General features: G+C 40.0%; 1 protein-coding gene across 2 annotated transcripts in view; it reads left to right on the top strand.

Annotated features, from left to right (window-relative positions):
• The window catches only part of LOC140736008 (ubiquitin-conjugating enzyme E2 variant 1-like), a 98318-nt gene that overhangs the window by 33141 nt on the left and 46012 nt on the right, over positions 1 to 19165 (top strand). Inside the window, exons 4-6 of one of the 2 annotated variants that reach the window (XM_073061681.1) lie at positions 3663 to 3807; positions 5418 to 5630; positions 6919 to 9578. In XM_073061681.1, coding sequence (XP_072917782.1) covers positions 3663 to 3807; positions 5418 to 5630; positions 6919 to 7040 — 480 coding nt within the window. In that variant the 3' untranslated portion in view covers positions 7041 to 9578. Of the gene's footprint in view, positions 1 to 3662; positions 3808 to 5417; positions 5631 to 6918; positions 9579 to 19165 lie in introns of those variants that run through there. The other variant, XM_073061684.1, reaches the window with a different exon arrangement.

The raw sequence follows: 19165 nt of genomic DNA on the forward strand, positions 1-19165 counted from the left end.
ACAAACTCCACTAACGATGAGCAGTGTCTGGAAACCAGCACGGAGTTCTTACACCATTCCGTGTCCATATAAACATACACCGCCACCGTGAACCTTACTGGAGACGGCTGCATCTGTCCAGACAAAACAAAGCTAGCCCGTCTAGCTGGATGGCAGTGTCCGAAATCCCATCAGTGAGCTATGTCTCTGTGAAGACATACGCGGAGCAGACTCTGTATTTCGTTGGAGTCGGATGTAGTCAGTTTTATTGTTCAGGGAGCGGACATTGGAGAGCAGAATGGATGGGAGAGCCGGCCGGCTATGGTTTGCTTTTAGCCTGGCACGGACCCCTGCCCGTTTGCCTCGCTTCTGCTTCCTTGCACATCGCTTTCGACGTCTCCATCTCCATCTCCCAACATCAGGCAAGTCCGAGGATTGTAGGTCCGTTCCCCTCAGCAAGCCGACGTCGCGTAATTCAGCCAGCAGATCTTTGTGAAGGTTTGTTTTTGAGTGATCTCTGTATTGTAGTAGTATCTGGCGATGGTAGATAGCCGCTCTGTTATCCATGTGCCCTAATCGAAAATTGTGTATCACACTTAAAATAGAAAATTAAATTAAAGTAACAACTTGTGCCTCATCTCCTGCAGACAGAGAGTAAGCCAGCACTGGGCCCTTCAGAGGTGATGGCACTAACTGCTGTGCCTTTGCAACTCTGTCATCAATGAGACCTTGTGTGATTTGCAAAAAAAATCCATCCATTCTTTCTCATTGACTTATTAGTAACTTCTGATATGATGGAGCACATTCTTCTCAGATGTACTTCATATAGCAACTGGAATGGTTTCTATTTGTCTAGTTGCATTATTATTTACAGTGCCTTGAAAAAGTATTTAGCTTCCACTGCTGTTTTACTGTCTCATTTTCTAAATTTAGAATGTATTGATATGGGATTTTTGAACTAGTCTATAAAATATGGTGCATCATGTCAGATAAAAAAAATTCCAAAACCTGTCAAGTTTAAAAAATTAAAAATCTGAATTGTGAAGCTGAAAAAGTATTCATCCCTTTTGTAATTGCTAAGCTAACTTTCCTCAGGTGCAAATATATTAGCTTACCAACTCACTCAATTTGTTAACACAAAGTACAGTGCAGATGCTGGGGTCAAAGCAACACGTACAACAAGCTGGAGGAACTCAGCAGGTCGGGCAGCATCCGTGGAAACGAGCAGTCAACGTTTTGGGCCAAGACCCTTCGTCAGGACTCAATTTGTTGATGTGGAAAACTAGAGGATCACCTTTTTTCAGTTAATTCATATGAATAAATCCCCTTTCTCTGTAAGGTCCAACGGTATGGTAGATTTTTCAACAGACCAAACCAAAATAAGACAAAAGAGCATTCAAGTCAAGTCAGGGAAGTATAGTACAGAAGCACAAATTTGGGGAAAGGTACAAGACCACAAAAGCATGGAACACACCTTGGAGCACAGTGCAGTCTATCGTGAAAAAGTGGAAAAAATATGAAACCACAGCTACACTGCCTAGGTCAGACTGCTCATCTAAAATTCGTTGCCGGTGAAGAATGGCATTTTTAATGAGAGGTTACTGTGATGCCAACAGCCACTGAGTGAGTTGCAAAAGTCAGTGGCTGCAACTGGAGATGAAGTTCATGGCTCCCCAATCTCTAAGGCCTTGCACAAAAAGACTATGTATGGAAAAATGGCCATTTTTTAAAAAAAAACATAACCTTGCCTGTAAATACTCTGCAAAGCATCATTTAAAAGTGACAATATGGAAAAGGTGTTGTGGTCAGATGAGACTAAAGTGGAACGTGTTGTTCTCAGCACTAAGTGCTACATGTGGAAGAAATCTAATGATGTGCATCAGCCAAGTAATGCCATCCCTTTTGTAAAGTATGGTGGAGGTAGCATTTGCTATGGGGATGCTTTTCAGCAGCAGGATTGGAAATCGGGACAGGATTGACGGGAAGATGAATGTTGTTAAATACAAATAGATTTAAAAACCTGCTAATCTCTGCCAGAAAGCTCAAACTGGAGAGGAAGTTAATCTTCCAGCAGGACAATGACCCAAAGCACGCTGCGAGGGCAACCATGGAATGGCTTCAAATGAAGATGCTTGATGTCCTTGAGTGGTCCAATCCGAGTCCTGAGCATTAACTCGACCAAACATCTGTGGCAAGACCTCAAGATTGCTGTCCACTGCTGCTCCCCAACTAACCTGGCACAGCTTGAGCAATTTTGCAAGGAGGAATGGGCAAATCTTGCTGTATCATGTTGTGCAAAGCTAATAGAGACTTGTAGCAAAATACTACTGACTGTAATAGCTGCAAGTACTGACAAAGGGAGATGGATACTTCTGAACTGCTGACATTTCAGTTTTGTATTTTTAGTTTTTCATGTTTTACTATTTTCCCTGCCTTTTGGGGCTGTACTGTGTGTGTGGGTGGATGGGGAGAGGAACATGTGATTCACAAATTTTTTAAAAATTCTCAGTTAAATTGATCAAAATCCCTGGTTATAATACTCATGTGAACAAAGGGTTGGGGCTGAATACTTTCACAAGGGAGTGTATTCAGTCATAACTAAGGATTTACCTGCAATGGTTTATTTCACTGCTACTGACCTCATTTCCCAACAATTACTGCTTGGGTTTCTGCATGTTTTGTTTCTCTCTCCATGCTGCTGCACTGTGTCTTCGCCTAAAATCAGTTTCGATATTATACTGATCACGCTCAGCTTTGCCACATTTGAATCCTCCATAGCTAATAAATGATTCTGTCCATCATCCCTGTCCTTGATGAGTACAAACTAAATATTGTGAAGAATTAACATGCAGCTTTTAATCTGTTATAAACTCTGCCTCTCTCTGGGTTCTACTGCCACTCCTGTATTATATTTACAAATGACTACCATCTTTATAACACTTCTGTCTAAAGTAATGATCTGCTAATCTGGCTGAAAACTTGGAGTGTGCATTTGTTATATCCAGGATAGGCCATTTCAATCCATTCCTAGCTGCCTTCTTTAATGTTCTGTGGATATGTCATTCAAACTTTTCACCCTAATTTGCAATGAGCACCATTTGTCCATTATCTTCCATTTGGTGATCCACCCTGGCAGCCAGGAGGTAATCATAACTTTTTCTGGGATACTTCTGAGCAAATCTTGGAATTTCACATTTTCTACTGCTGGATGGATCTGCAAGGAACTGGCGTAGGGCATTTCCGCCAGTGCAGGTTTCTTGGGCAGTTTTTGAATTTCCAGAATACTGTGGTCTCTGAAATTGTTCTGCCTACTCCATTAAGAGAATACTGATGAACTTGGTATTATTACTTCCTTAAAATACAAGCATATCTGTATTTTTGTATCCACCTTTTAACTTTTGACATGTTGAGCATTTTTTTAAAAAAGGAATGTAGGTTTGACTTGGGTGCCAGAAAGGATTGTGTGAAGTTAGTAACACACAAACTGCTGGAGAACTCCGTAGGCCAGGCAACATCTATTGGGGTGGGGTGGGGGGGGGAGCAGTACTGGCTGTGTTTCAGTCCGATGCTGCCTGGCCTACTGAGTTCCTCCAGCATTTTGTGTGTGTTGTTCAGATTTCCTGCATCTGCAGATTTTCTCTTGTTTGTGGTATGATGTTAATATATTGCTTTGCCTGTTCTAGGCTTTCATTAGACCATTCAGAGAACATCATATTGATCCCACTGCTATAACAAGACATGATTTTGTAGAAACAAATGGTGATAACTGCATGCTTACTGTGATTCCTCTGGCCCATATGACATACAAGTTTCTTACTCTGTCTCCAGGTATGTTGATCTATTGCTTTTCCTTTCCTACAATTACTGTGTAATTGAATAGTGCTGCCATTATGTATGTTAATAATATTGGAATGAAAACAACTGTAAACCAACTGGATGGTGGACATTAGGGCCATTCTTTCACAAATGTTAGATTAGTTAATCAATATTTGATTTGGGCGGTGAGTAAGAAAGTCAGTTATAAGAAATTGGATTGTGGAAGAGACTTGATCTTGTTAAATGTTGAAGAAAGTTCAGAGCTAAATATCTGCAACCACTGTCCTTTGTGGTGCAAAAAATTGCTTATCTGTGCTAAGGTGATACCTGTAAAGAAGGCTTTATTGTAAACCACCCTTATTTCATTTTCCAACAAGTCACCAGAAGAGTTTAATGAAGCAATCCATTATTGTGGTCCATGGCTAAAGAAGTTGTTGTCTTTGTTCTGAAGTGAGATTTTTAAGAAAAACATGGGTGATGTGTAGATTTTATTATAAAATTAATGGGAGTAAGGAGATGCAGAAATCCAGTTGCACTCTGAACTAATAGTTAAATAGTATGAAAAGAATTCTAATCATCTAGATAATTAAATGTCATGCATATCTTTAATTGATAATTATATGGTTCCATTGAGAATGTTTTTTTTTTAAAAACAAGACCTGACTGTTGGAAGAATTACTCTTGTACGAGAGGCGGAAACTAGAATGTAGTTGGCAGAGGAGGGCTGTGAAAGAATTTGGATGGGAAGGTAATTTTGATCTGGTGCAGTATATTTTTAAAAAATGTTAATGATTCTGGGGACCATGTGAGGAGAGAAAATTAGAGCAGTGATTTCCTAGAATGAAGATTTTTGAAGAAAGCATTTAAGGAAGTTGGTCAACAAGAGCTTGATATAATTAATCCTTTTGAGAATAGTGATGACTCCAGCATTGAAGTAAAGGAATCTATAAGAAATAGTGGCTTTAGAATTAAAATGCTGCAGGAATACAGAGTGAAGTAGGTCAGAGTTACCTATCCGTTTCAATGAATAGAGTCTAAAAGTGAATGAGTTAAGTGGATATATTTGTGTGGAAGATGCCATAGTGCAACATACCAGGTAGAATGAAGGGGAAATGAATCGTGAAATAATAGTGGCTTTTAAAGGGGACTATGTGGAGGTCAAGAATAAAAAAAAATCAGTGATACCAGTTACTGTCTATCAAAGATATTGTGCCACTGATGCAAGTAGAAGTGAAACTTGGGGATGAAAAGCATTATATTACCCAGCAAGGTAGAGTAGCCAGCATTCTTTTAATCTAGAAGCTGAACTTTCAGCCAAAATGAATGTTTTGATTAGTTTTTATCCTTTATTTCTGAATGCATTAAACACTGAACAAGATAAAATAATGTATGCATCCCTTGAGCACTAATTCAGTTAATTCAGAAAGTGGCTACACAAGTCGAGGACAAACAAATTGACGTTCAGTTGGAATGTAAACCAGTTGTCTAAGATTGACAGGGTTTGAGGAGGGGGGGTGAAAGGAGAGAATATTGGCTTTGTGATATGGAGATAATGCACGATTAAAGGTTTTGTATAGCTGTTTTTTTGGCTAAATTCTAATTGAAATAATTACCTTTTACAGAGGCCATCTATGCTATTTATCCTTGGGAGTGCTATATCTTTTCTCTTGGATTGTTTGTGACACTGACAAACCAAATTCACAAGTGGTCTCATACGTATTTTGGATTGCCTTCATGGGTCTGCTTTCTTCAAGACTGGCATGTCATTCTACCACGAAAACATCATCGCATTCATCATGTATCTCCACATGAAACCTACTTCTGTATTACCACAGGTTAGTTCTTGGAATTGGAGAACTCTGTGCAAACATGCAAACCTGCATTTGGTAGTTTAAATGTTGTTAAACTGTCTAACTTGGAGTGTGGAAAAGGAAGAAATCTGGGCAACTTGCAGGGAGCATTACTCATTGCTCTCATTTAACCTAAGCTTTGAGTGTTGGATCTTCCTGCTGTAAATCTCTGCCCAGAGAAATGCAATGATAACTGTACAAACCAGCTGGAGGAACTCAGCAGGTTGGGCAGCATCCGTTGAAACGAGCAGTCAATGGATGCTGCCCGACCTGCTGAGTTCCTCCAGCTTGTTTGCACGTGTTGATTTGACCACAGCATCTGCAGTGTACTTTGTTTGCAATGGTAACTGGCTTAGCAACACTTTCCAGGCTTTCCGGTTACATGTGCATACTTAAGTGGGGGAAAGGTCCTTGCGCTTACAGCTGTTTTTTTTCCAGGAGTCACTGGAGCAAGTGTAAGTTAATACCACTGCAAGATCACCCAGATAAATTTCCTAGTCTATCTGCTGGTGAATAACATCAGGCTCTGACTCCACAATATACACTGTTCAATGTTAGATTGCCATCAGTGACACAATGAGTGTTCTGCAGCAGTTGGAGTATCACTTTGCATTCCATGGAGGAGAATGACTTTCACACAGAATCGTTGCTATTTCGTTGGAAAAATGTGGCCAAGAGTTCACTGCTGTGGAGGAGATAGGTTACATTATCTGCAATATTACCATGCTCAACCAGTTGTGTTGAAATGTAGCAACAAAAAAAAACTAGTCTAAACTTTATACTGATGCAGAAAATATGGGGAAAACATGTTAGTTCTTTGATGTTGCTGCTCCAAATCACCAGTTAGACATTGCTGACTAGGCCAATACTTCTGGCCTTTTGAGAAAATAGGCTAATCTATCACCTTCGATGTTACAGAGTTCAGTAAGCTTTGCCCTTGTTTTCCATCACAAGCTAAGGCTCCTTAATGCTGCACTTGATTCAATACTGCCATGCTGTTAGGAGTATCCAGTTGTAGCCAAAATATAGATGATTCTGTTGCCTTTACTCAGTCCAGTGTTCACTCATTTTTTTGAGATAGTTGACTAAAGACTGGCTTTTACGTTGGGTTCTCAGGAGGAAGCAAGTGTGAAATGGTGTTAATTTTGTATATGGGCAGCTTCCAGTGATGCAAATGTAATTTTAAGTTATTTTCTAATTAAATTTGTAACTATGAAATATCATGGCTGCCATTTTAAAAAAAATTGAATGCCTTTTCATGTTTCTTTTCAAGGTTGGCTGAATCAACCCTTGGAAAAAATAAGATTCTGGAAAACTCTGGAGGATATTATTCAGCGATTAACTGGAAGTAGACCAAGAGATGATGATTTCAAGTGGGCTCAGAAAACAAACTAAACTACACCAATATTTTGACTCTTAAACCTTTTGCCAACTAATTGCACCAGCCAAATCTGTTACTGCATTCTGAAGATGCACTCTGGAAACAGATAGCATGCCAAAAAAGATGATTATAAAAGATATTTGAAGGAATTTCAATGTATTTGGATAGTAATCCTTTGTAAACATTTTGTGGTTCAAATTAACATATGAATGCAGAATGTGCAGTACATCTTAATGTGAACTAAATTAAGTTACTAGAAATATTATTGGGACACAATCAAAAATGATGGAAAGAGAAGCATAAAGGGTACATATCAAGATTCAAATGATCAGAATTGCAGGGTCCATTTGGTGCTTGCTTGTTTTGTATACTATACTGACAAAGCCTTAAATTTTTGTTTGCCAGAGAAATTTAATTAATTATTTTGAATATATGTATAAGAACTACTTATTAAAAGTAAAGCTGTATTTACAATTGCTTTGGGTATAATGAGCAATTACAAGAATTCTTTCAGTTGTGGCTGTTGAAAAATGCAAGAAGAATTTTATCTCTTGCTTCAGAGAATGGTTCAATATTAACATTTCTCTTGTCTCCAGTCAGCCATGTAGTATTTTCCATAATGGACTATTCTAGGCACTTAAAATGAAGTTCAAAAGGCACTGTACCATAGCTTTCAGTAGCCCTCATGTACCAAGAAATACACTGCACTTTCTACGTTAGGAATCTGAATTTGTTTAGTTTGACTTTTAAGGACCAGTTGAAATGCTTGATGTACTCACCAAATAACAAATGTACCATTCATTATACCTCATTTGTGAATGTAATTGCTTGAATTAAATTATTTAATTATTACTGGACATGCAAGTCACATGCAAGTTCTCTAGTTTGATGCTCCAAATATTATTGCAGCCAACTTAAATAGTCAGAAGTGAAGCATTGAGAACTTCAAGTCTGCATCATTAGAAATGTTGCCATTATCTGGATTAATAAAATATTTCCACTGAGGTTTTGTCATCTTGTAGTCCAATTACTGTATTTACTTGTTTTAGCAACACATTGAGAGACCTTCTTCTCATTCCATCCCCTTCAGGGGAAGGTGTTGTTGGAGAAAATCTCAATTTCAGCTGCCACTCTGAACACCAGGCCCTTGGACATGTCTTAAACCTTTTGGTTTTCTTGTAAGTCCCTTTCTCTTTTTTGTTTGAATTAGTAATGTATTAATAATAAGTACTTTATTGATCCCCAGTGGGGGATTCTTTCTTTACAGCAGCAACATTACAAGAGATCACAGGATGCTATGTTGTGTATTGTTTTATCTCTACTTTGTAGGATAAAATTGACTGCTTTCATTTTTGCAAAGCAATGTTAATTTTGTACATTGAGGGTCAGTATTTAATGCTGTCAAGAGATTTTTTTTTTGCCAATGTATCGATCTGCTAAATGTAGAAGATAGTTCTTGGCTAAATTTATCACTATTCATAAGTTCTTTTCAAATCATCTGCTCGATCATCATGCTTTTGTATTAATAAATTTATCTTCCTGGTGAGCTCATGGTAACCAGTAATGAATTTTAAAGAAAAATTAAATGTAACTTCTGTATTTGCTTTATAAGTTTGTAAACTTAAAATATGAATTAACATTAAAATTGTGTAACACTTGTCTTGGCTGATCTGTCTTTATGCTTATTGCAAAGCATGAAGCTGAATGTGTCATTAAAAGTGGTAAAGTTTGAACTGAATCCTTGCCCCCCCCTTCTTCCGCCCCCTCACCCACCCACCTGTGGTCAGTTAATAAAGTTGGTACAAATGATGAGGCACTCTTACACAAATCAGTACAATGATTGGAGTATAAATTTCAAAAAAAATTTTAATTGTAAAGAATAGAACTGCAACATAGTTTTGGTTTGTGCAAGCTATGTTCAAGGGAAAAGCTTTGTTCTTGTGTTTGGTTTTAAGCTTTGTCACTGTGACTCTTCTATTTGTAATCTTTGTCATTTGTTCAAAGTTAAAGTAAACATGATCAAGTTCCAAACCTTGGCTGGTCAAATCCCAAATCCTCCCTATTGTTTATTTCATGCGATATCAAGTCAATCACTGTGCAATTCCAGTTGGTTAATGTGCGATTCCTTTACCCATCCACAAAATATTCCTAGAAGACTGCACAGAGAATGTTCTGGAATTAGAGGCTATTGTAATAACCAGACAAATTAGAACTGAAAAGAGAAATTTCTTTATTCAAGGGTTGGAAGTCTGCTAAGACCTGGTTATTGCTTGCATTCAAAACTGAAATTAAAGATTTTTGAATGTTAAATGAATTGAGGGCTTGCTGCATGAAAACAGTGCTAAAAATAGAATGGAGCAGGCTATTACAGCCCTCAAAATAAATGTTGCAATCCATCTACTGAATCTGATCCTCAAATAATGCATTTTGCTTATTAACTTTAAAGTATCTTGAATGTGCTATGTGCACCTGAATAAAGATGCAAACTACAAGTATTGTAATTTTATAACATGCTCACACTTAATTGAATAAATCCATAACTCAAATGGCAACGTGTCTAGTGATTTTACTTGTCGGAATATGATTGTTCATTGTGTTTGTGTGTGTGTGTGGTTTTTTTATATATATAAATATGCATTCAGATAAAGCCTTCACCGTACAGGCCATGTGATAGCGTATTGGTTAGCACAACATTTTATAGTACTGGCAGCCCAGGTTCAATACCCCCCCACTACCTGTAAGGAGTTCGTATGCTTTCCCTGTGACCGTGTGCGTTTCCTCCCACAGTCCAATGACATACCAGTTGATAAGTTAATTAACACCTATCAACTGTTCTGTTGCTTGAATCTCCTCCCTCACTACTATTCAGGACCCCAAACAGTCCTTCAAGGTGATGTGACACTTCATCTGCTGTTCCCGGTGTGAGCTGACAAAGATTGGGAGAGCACCTCAGTCCATCTGCCAGAAAAGGCAGGATCTCCCAGTGGCCACACATTTCAATTTTACTTCCCATTCTCATTCCGACATGTCAGTCCATAGTCCTCTCTACTGCCATGATGAGGCCACATTAAGGTTGGAGGAACGACACCTTGTATTCTGTCTGGGTAGCCTCCAACCCGATGGCATGAACATTGATTTCTTAAACTTCCAGTAATTGCCCCCTCCATTCACCAATCCCCCATTCCCATTTCCCCCTCTCCTTATCTCTTACTTTTCAACTTTTTTTCCAGTCCTGATGAAGGGACTCAGCTTGAAACACCGACTCTCTACTCTTTTCCATAAACAGGAAGCACATGCCCCTGTTGTATCAAAATCGAAGGGATAATTTCACTTAACTATACTTGCTCCATCATTGAATGTTCCCACAAGCCATGCCCCTTCATCTAATGTTCTCAATATTTATTGCATATTTATTTGCTATTATTATTTCTTTTTGAGCTTGTTCAATTTGTTGTCTTCTGCACTGGTTAAACATCCAAGTTGGGTGGTCTTTCATTGATTGTGTTATGGTTATTATTCCATAGATTTATTGAGTATGCCCACAATTAAATAGATCTGTGTTATATATCATGGAATTATACGTACTTTGATAATAATTTTACTTCAAACTTTTTCATGCTATCCATGAAGATCATTTTGAAATTTAGTTACATTGTGATATCAGAATCAGGTTTACTATCACTGGCATATGTCAAGTTAAGTCAAGTTTATTGTCATTGATATATGTTGTATATAATGTATATAGAAACAAGACTATGGATCTCTGAACCAGGGTGTAAAGCACATTAGTACACATAACACACGATAAATTATGAAGGTGAAATTTTTTTGCAGCACCAGTCCTTTGCAATATATAATAATTTTTAAAAAACTACAAATTACAATAAAAAAGGTCACACACACACAAATTTATGCAAAACGAGAGCAAACTATAATAGTGAGGTAGTGTTAATGGGTTCATTCTCCATTTAGAAATCTGTTGGCAGAATATAAGAAGCTGTTCCTGAAATGTTGAGTTTGTCTTCAGGCTCCTGTACTTCTTCCTTGATGATAGCAATGAGAAGAGGACATGTCCTGGTTGGTGGGGGTCCATAATGATGGATGGTGCTTTTTAGAGGCATTGGCTTTTGAAAGTGTCCTAGATGCTGGGGAGGCCAGTGCCCATGATAGAGCTGGCTGAGTTTACAAATTTCTGCAGATTTTTCTGATCCTGTGCAGTGGTCCCTCCATACCAGATGGTGATGCAAACAGTTAGAATGCTCTCTGTTATATCTGTAGAAACTTGTGAGTCTGTGATGACATACCAAGTCTCCTTTAACTTATAATAAGAAATATAGCTGCTACCGTGACATCTTTATATTTACATCAATATGTTGGGCCCAGATTAGATTTTCAGAGCTGGTGACACCCAGGAACTTGAAACTGTTCACTCTTTGCACTGCTGATCCCTCAGTGAGGACTGGTGGCTATTCCCCTGACTTTGTCTTCCTGAAGTCCACAATCAGTTCCTTGGTCTTACTGTTGTGGGGTGCAAGGTTGTTGCTGTGACACTACTAAACTAGCTGATTTATCTTGCTCCTTTTTATCTCCTCGTCAAAATCTGAAATTCTTCAAACAAAAGTTGTATTATCGGAAAATTTATAGATGACATTTCAGCTGTAATAGCCACACAGTTGTGGGTGTAGAGAGACTAGAGGTAAATACGCATCCCTTGAAACGTGCCGGTGTTGATTTGTCAGCAAGGAGAAGATGTTTCCAATCCACACTGACTTTGGTGTCCCCATGAGGAAGTCAAGGATCCAGTTGCAGAGGGAGGTACAGAGGCCCAGGTTTTGGAGCTTGTTGATTAATATGAGGGTATGATGGTGTTGAATGCTGAGCTGTAACAATAAACAGCAGCCTGACGTAGGTATTACCATTGTCCAGTTGATCTGAAGCCTAGTAGAGAGACAGCGAGATTGCAAATGGTGTAGAACTATTGTGGTGACAGGCAAATTGTATCAGGTCCAGGTCTCCAGGAGATGATGATGGCCATGACCAATGTACAGAATACACAATATAGTGCCACAGTTGCAGTTATATAGAAAGTGTAGTGAAGGTAAGGCAATAAGATGTGAAAGCTATATGAGGTCGATTGTGAGATCAAGATTCATCTATATTGTACGAGGTCTGTTCAAAACTCCTATTATAGCCAGATAGAAGCTGTCTTTGAGCCTGGTGGTGTATGTTTTTAAGATTTTTATCTTCTGTCCAAAGGAAGGGAGAAGAGGGAATGTTTGTGCGTCTTTGGTTATGTTGGTTGTTTTCTTGAGGGAGTGGAAAATGCAGACAGAGTCTGTGGGAGTGGTTGGTTTTTCTGATGGTCTGAGATGTGTCCACACTCTTTACAATTTGCCACACCAAACTGAGATGCATCTGGAAGGATGTTTTCCATCAAAGTTCAAAGTACATTTATTATCGAATGAAATGCCCCAGTTTCCTTGGCTGAGTAAGTCTAGGGAAGACAACCTCCAGCCTCGCCAAACTCATGAGATTGAGACATGCTTGATCCCACCCCAAACCCTGGTTTGTGTGGATGCTGTGTGATTTGCTGCCCTGTTACAAATTAATCCCATGAAATAACAGACAGTACACTGCATAGAATTAAAGGAATTATATTTATGAATCTTAACTGAAGGATTAATAAAGAATAACAAAAAGAAAATGGCCTATTCTAATTAAACTGTCAAATATACACAATTTGTAGCTCATCTTGAACTTTTCTGTCACTCAGCGTGGGGCCCTTAGTCCATGTGAAAGCACCACCACCTTTCGACTGTCACTCGCAATCCATCTCGAACAAATGGGTTTCCCACCAATCATATGCTACAACCGGTTCTCCCCAGCGCCTTCTCTCTCCATCTCCTCTCGAACAAAAAAACCTCAAGCCCAACCTTACTGTCCCTCACCAAGAAAACTTCCCGCTAATTGGATGCTACACATTCCACATGTCTCATCTTCAACAATAACCCAAACAGGCTGGAAGCAGAACAGCATTTCTTCCAGCATAACAGTAAAGGTGTGAACCAGGGCATTACACATATTACTGTATATATACAATATACATTGAGGATCTATAAATATTGGTGAGGATCAACGATAACATTCCAAATTTCCTTAATCTTCTGAGGTCATAGAGGCGTTAGAGTGGTTTCTTGGATAGAGTGTTCATTTGGTTGAAACAGGATAAATTATTGATGATGATTACACTTTGGGACTGAAGCTCTCAAGCATCTCCACTTTAGCAGCGTTGATACAACAGGGGCATGTGCTTCCTGAAGTCAATGGTCATTTCTTTCGTTTTGCTAACATTGAGGAAAATGTTCACCTGACACCATGCCACTAGACCAGGGGTAGGCAAGCTTTTTGACTTGTGGGCCACAAAGGGTTCTAAAATTTGACAGGGGGGCCAGACCAGGAGCAGATGGACGGAGTGTTTTGGTAATACACCTCATAAGAGAAAATAAAATATCATGGGATATGTAGAAAACATGTGCTTTAATTTCAATTGAAAATGAACAAATGCATTACAACAAAATATCTGTCTTTGAAGTCCCATGGTATTTGGCTATTTATTGAAATGACTTTTAAAACACTGAAAATTAAATGAATAAAATACAGCTTTTTTTAATAGTAACAGTTATTATTTTAAAGCACTGAAAATTCTGTTATCCTTCAAGATATTATCATCATCACTCTCCTCCTGACTGTCTTTATTTCAAAAACGGTAGGAGATGCAGGTCTACTTGTCCTGCTCCTTATTCAATTGTCCCCTGTGCCAAAACTCAACAACGACCAGCAGAAGGACAGAACAGTGACAGCGCGCCAGTATGCGGAGCGCGTTATTTGATCTGGAGCGCATTTTTTATTTTGAGAACATACGTGCACCTGCGCACTACTCATGTCCATCACTTAACAGAAATGACATGTAACATGTAAGGCTTATTGAAAAAAATATTTTCAAATGCATTTTTTACATAACACAACGAAGAAACTTATTTTAAATTTCAGTGGGAACAGTGTTGTTGGTCTCCCTTTTTAGCCAGCGCATCAAAGTCTGGATTTAGTTTTGTTGTGGCGATTCTCAGGATGGATCTGAGGTGTTAACAAGGTTTATTAATATAATTTCATCAAGTTCTGCGGGCCGGATTAAAAAGCTTAACGGGCCGCAGTTTGCCCATGCCTGCACTAGACTCTTTATCTCCTTCATAAACAAAAACGTTTATGCAAGATTGAGAGTGAGAAAAAGAAATATAGTCCAAGGTAGCATTAGGATTTTTCAGGTAGAGTCAAGAACTCAATGGCAGTTGGAACAAAGCTTTTGTTGATCCTTGATATGTGGGCCTTCAGGCTCCTGATGGCAGCAATGAGAAGAGGGCATTGTCCATATGGTGTGAGTCCCTGGTGCTGGTGATGAATGTTGCTTTACTAAAACATTGCCTCTTGTAGATATCTTTGATGGTAGAGAGAGCTGTACACATGATGGGTCTCGATGAATCAATTAGTCTCTGTAGTTCTTGTGTTTCTGTGCACTGGATAGGACTGCTGAGTCTTTCAAAGGCAGGGGAGGAGGAGTGTGCTTCGCGATCAACTCCTCATGGTGTACAAACGTGGTGGTGCTGTGGCAGTCCTGCTCAACAGACCTGGATCACCTCACGATCAAGGTTTGTCCATTTTACCTGCCATGGGAAATATCAGCAATCATTCTGGTAGCAGTATACATCACACCTCAGGCCAATGTCAAACAGTCTCTAGATAAACTGAGCAATGTAGTCAACAGGCATGAAGCGTGATGTATTTTTCATCATTATGGGGAATTTTAACTGGCCAGCTTGAAAAAGTCTCTAAATAATTATTACAAGCAAATCATTTGTAGTAATAGAGGAAGCAACACACTGGACCACCGTTACATCACCATTAAGTGCACTTACCGTGCTGTCCAGTGCCCACACTGTGGAAAGTCCGATCATCTGGCTGTACTTCTACTCCCTGAGTAGAGGCAGAGACTGAAGACTGCAGCATCAGTAGTGATGACCAAGACGGTATGGACAAGGGAAGCGCAGGACTGTTTTGAATCGGTGGATTGGATTCAGGGATTCATCTGCGAGTCTGAATGAGTATGCCACAGCTGTCACTGACTTCATTAAAACCTGTGTGGATGAACCAGGAAGTTTGTAGTCTGCTGAGGGCTAGATCTGTGGCATTCAAGTCTGGTGACCCACATCTGTACAAGAAAACCAGGTACAACTTGTGGAGGGCTATTTCAAGAGCTAAGGAACAATTCTGAGCGAGGTTGGAGATGACATTGGATGCACATCCACTCTGGCAGGGTTTGCAGGACATTACTTCCTACAAAGCGATACCCAATGTCATGTATAACAGTGATACTTCACTCCCAGACGAGTGCAACGCCTTTCATGCTCGCTTTGAAAGGGAGAATAAAACGACAGTGATGAGGATCCCTGGAGCACCCTGTTATCTCTGTCTCAGAGGCTAACGTCAGGCTGTCTTTCAATAGGGTGAACGCTCGCAAGGTGACAGGCCCAAATGGTGTACCTGGTACAGCTCAAACCCTGCAATTTACCCATCGCCACAATGGGTTGATTGCGGACGCAATCTCATTGGCTCTCTACGTGGCCTTGGATCACCTGGACAATACAAATATCTATATTAGAAGAGCAAACATGAGGAAATCTGCAGTTGCTGGAAAATTCAAACAACACACACACACACACACACACACAAAATGCTGGTGGAACATAGCAGGCCAGGCAGCATCAATAGGGAGAAGCGTGACGAAGGGTCTTGGCCTGAAACGTCGACAGTGCTTCTCCTTATTGATGAATACCTTTTATAGGGCACTGTATTATTACCCAGGAACTTGAAATTGCTCACTCTTTCCACTTCTGATCCTTCTATGAGAACTCACCTTACCCTTTCTGAAATACACAGTCGATTCTCTGGTCTTACTGACACTGAGTGCAAGATTTTTGCTGTGACACCACTCAACCAGCTGGTATATCTTGCTCTTGTATGCCTTCACATCCAATCTGAGATTTTGCCAACAATGGGTGTAATGACAGCAAATTTATAGATGGCATTTGAGTTGTGCCTAGCCACACAGTCATGGGTGCTGAGAGAGTAGAGCAGTGGGCTAAGCACACATCCCTGTGGTGCGCCAGTGTGATTGTCAGCGAGGTGGTGATGTTATTTCCAATCCACACAAATTGTGGTCTTCTGGTTAGGAAGTTGAGGATCTAGTTGCAGAGAGAGGTACAGAGACCCAGGTTCTGGAGCTGGGATCCCTGTATTCACCCTTTGGCAATTTTCATGATTTATTTCTTTACTACATTGAATCACAGTGAATTTAATTTGGCTTTTCTGACACCGATTAACAGAAATAGAAAACAGATTTCTACAAAGTGATCTGAATTAATTACAAACATAAAACAAAAATAATTGATTGCATAAGTATTCACCCTCCCTTTAATAGGAAATCATCACTGGTGCAGCAAATTGGTTTTAGAAGTCACATGATTAGTTAAAGAAGATCTGTTTTTGGAGGCAACACGAGTGAATCTGCAGATGCTGGAAATAAATAAAAACACAAAATGCTGGCAGAACTCAGCAGGCCAGACAGCATCTATGGGAGGAGGTAGTGACGACATTTCGGGCTGAAACCCTTCATCAGGAGTGAAGTAACATGGGATGGTCAATGGGGGATAAGAAGTGGGAGGAAGGATAAAGTAGAGAGCTAGGAAGTGATAGGTTGGAGGAAAATAGGCTGGGGGAAGGTGGAGAATTATGGGAAATAAAAGAGAAAGAAAGGTAGGGCTGGGGGGAGATTATAGTGAGGGGGGGGGGGAAAGAGAGAGAAAGAGAACCAGACTGAAATAATAGATAGGGATGGGGTGGGGGGGGCAGGGGTATCAACGGAGGTCTGTGAGTTGAATGTTCATGCCGGCAGGTAGGAGGCTACCCAGGCGGGAGATAAGGTATTGCTCCATCGACTTGCACGCGACCTCATCTTGACGGTAGAGGAGGCCATGGACAGACATGTCAGAGTGGGAGTGGTCTGTGGAATTGAAGTGTGTGGCCACAGGGAGATCCCGCCACTGCTGGAGGACAGAGCGTCAGTGTTCGGTTTTTGGAGACCTGTGTGCAGTCAAGGTGTTTCAGATGATTGTAGTAAAAATACACCTTATCTGGAAGGTCCAACTATGAGTGAGTTAGTATCCAGGCAAAAGCTTCACCATGAAGGCAAAAAGATTATTGAAAAGCACAAGTCAGGAGATAGATACATGAACATTTCCAAGTCATTGAATATCCCTTGGAGTACAATTAAGCCATCATCAAGAAATGGAAAGGATATGGCACAGCTGTAAATCTGCCTAGAGCAGGCCATTCTCAAAAGCTGAGTGACCGTGCAAGAAGGGGACTAGTGAGGGAGGCCACCAAGAGACCTATGACAGCTTTGGAGGAGTTACAATCTTCAGTTGCTAAGATGGGAGAGACTGTGCATACAACAACTGTTGCCTGAGTGCTTCACCAATTGCAGCTTTATGGGAGAGTGGCAAAGAGAAAGCCACTATTAAAAAGACTCACATGAAATCTCAGCAAGATTTTGCCAGAAGCATGTGAGAGACTCTGAAGTCAGCTGAAAGAAGGATCTATGGTCTGATGAAACCAAAATTGATCTTTTTGGCCATCAGACTAAACACTATGCATATCATCAAAAACACGCCACCCTACCGTGAAGCATGGTGGTGGCTGCTTCATGCTGTGGGGATGCTTCACTGCAGCAGGCCCTGGAAGGCTTGTAAAGGTTGAGGGTAAAATGAATGCAGCAAAATACAGGGAAAACCTGATGCAGTCAGAAAGAGAACTGTGACTTGGGAGAAGATTTGTTTTCCAGCAAGATAATGACCCCAAGCATTAAGACAAAGCTACACAGCAATGGCTTAACAACAACAAAGTTAATGTCCTGGAGTGGCTAAGTCAGAGTCCACACCTCAATCCAATTGAGAATTTGTGGCTGGACTTGAAAGGGGCTGTTCACTCACGAACCCCATGAAATCTGATAGAGTTTGTGCTGTTTTGTAAAGAAGAACGGGGGGAAATTGCAGTGTCCAGATGTGCAAAGCTGTTAGAGACCTATCCACACAGACTCAAGGCTGTTATTGCTGCCAAAGGTGCATCTACTGAATACTGACTTGAAGGAGTGAATACTTAGGCAATCAATTATTTTGTGCTGTATATTTGAAATTAATTTAAATCACTTTGTAGAGATCTGTTTTCACTTTGACTTGAAAGACTCTTTTTCTGTTGATCAGTGTCAAAAAAGCCAACCTTAATCCACTGTGGTTCAATGTTGTAAAACAATAAAACATGAAAACTTCCAAAGGAGGTGAATACTTTTTATAGGCACTGTACATCTATCAAAACAGCAGGATACTCCCAAATGCCAATCGTACATCGGTAACCAATAGATTGGTTAATTTAATTACCTTGGTAGCTTTATATCACAAGATGCTGGAAATAAGATAGAAATAAAAAGAAGAATTGCCATTGCCAAAACCAACTTCCAAAAAATGAAACCTATTTTTACCAACAGACACATTTCTATGACAACAAGGCTTAAGCTACTAAAATGTTACATCTGGTCAATCTTGCTGTATGCTTCTGAAACATGGACCATAACACCAGAACTCCGAAGAAACTTAAAAGCAACAGAAATGTGGTTTCTTAGAAGAATGCTGAAAATAACATATAGAGATAGGGTAACTAATTGATGCACCATCAATAACTCTCGGAGACGGGAGGTGAACGATAGGCTTTTATTGGCAGCAAAACGGAGCACAGCATCTCGGAGACTGAGGGGGGAGCAGTGCCTCCAATCGCCTTTATACAGGGGCCTGTGGGAGGAGCCACAGGAGCAGTCAGCAGGTGTCTGTGGGAGGAGCCACAGGAGCAGTCAGCAGAGGGGCGTGTCCAAACAGGTATACATAGTTTACCACACTAATGAGACAGTACTCCAACATGCCCATACAAAAAGATATGTAATGAGAACATTAAATGAGAGGAAACTTAATTCCTTGGG

Source organism: Hemitrygon akajei, chromosome 11, assembly GCF_048418815.1.
Source record: "Hemitrygon akajei chromosome 11, sHemAka1.3, whole genome shotgun sequence".
Classification (NCBI taxonomy): domain Eukaryota; kingdom Metazoa; phylum Chordata; class Chondrichthyes; order Myliobatiformes; family Dasyatidae; genus Hemitrygon; species Hemitrygon akajei.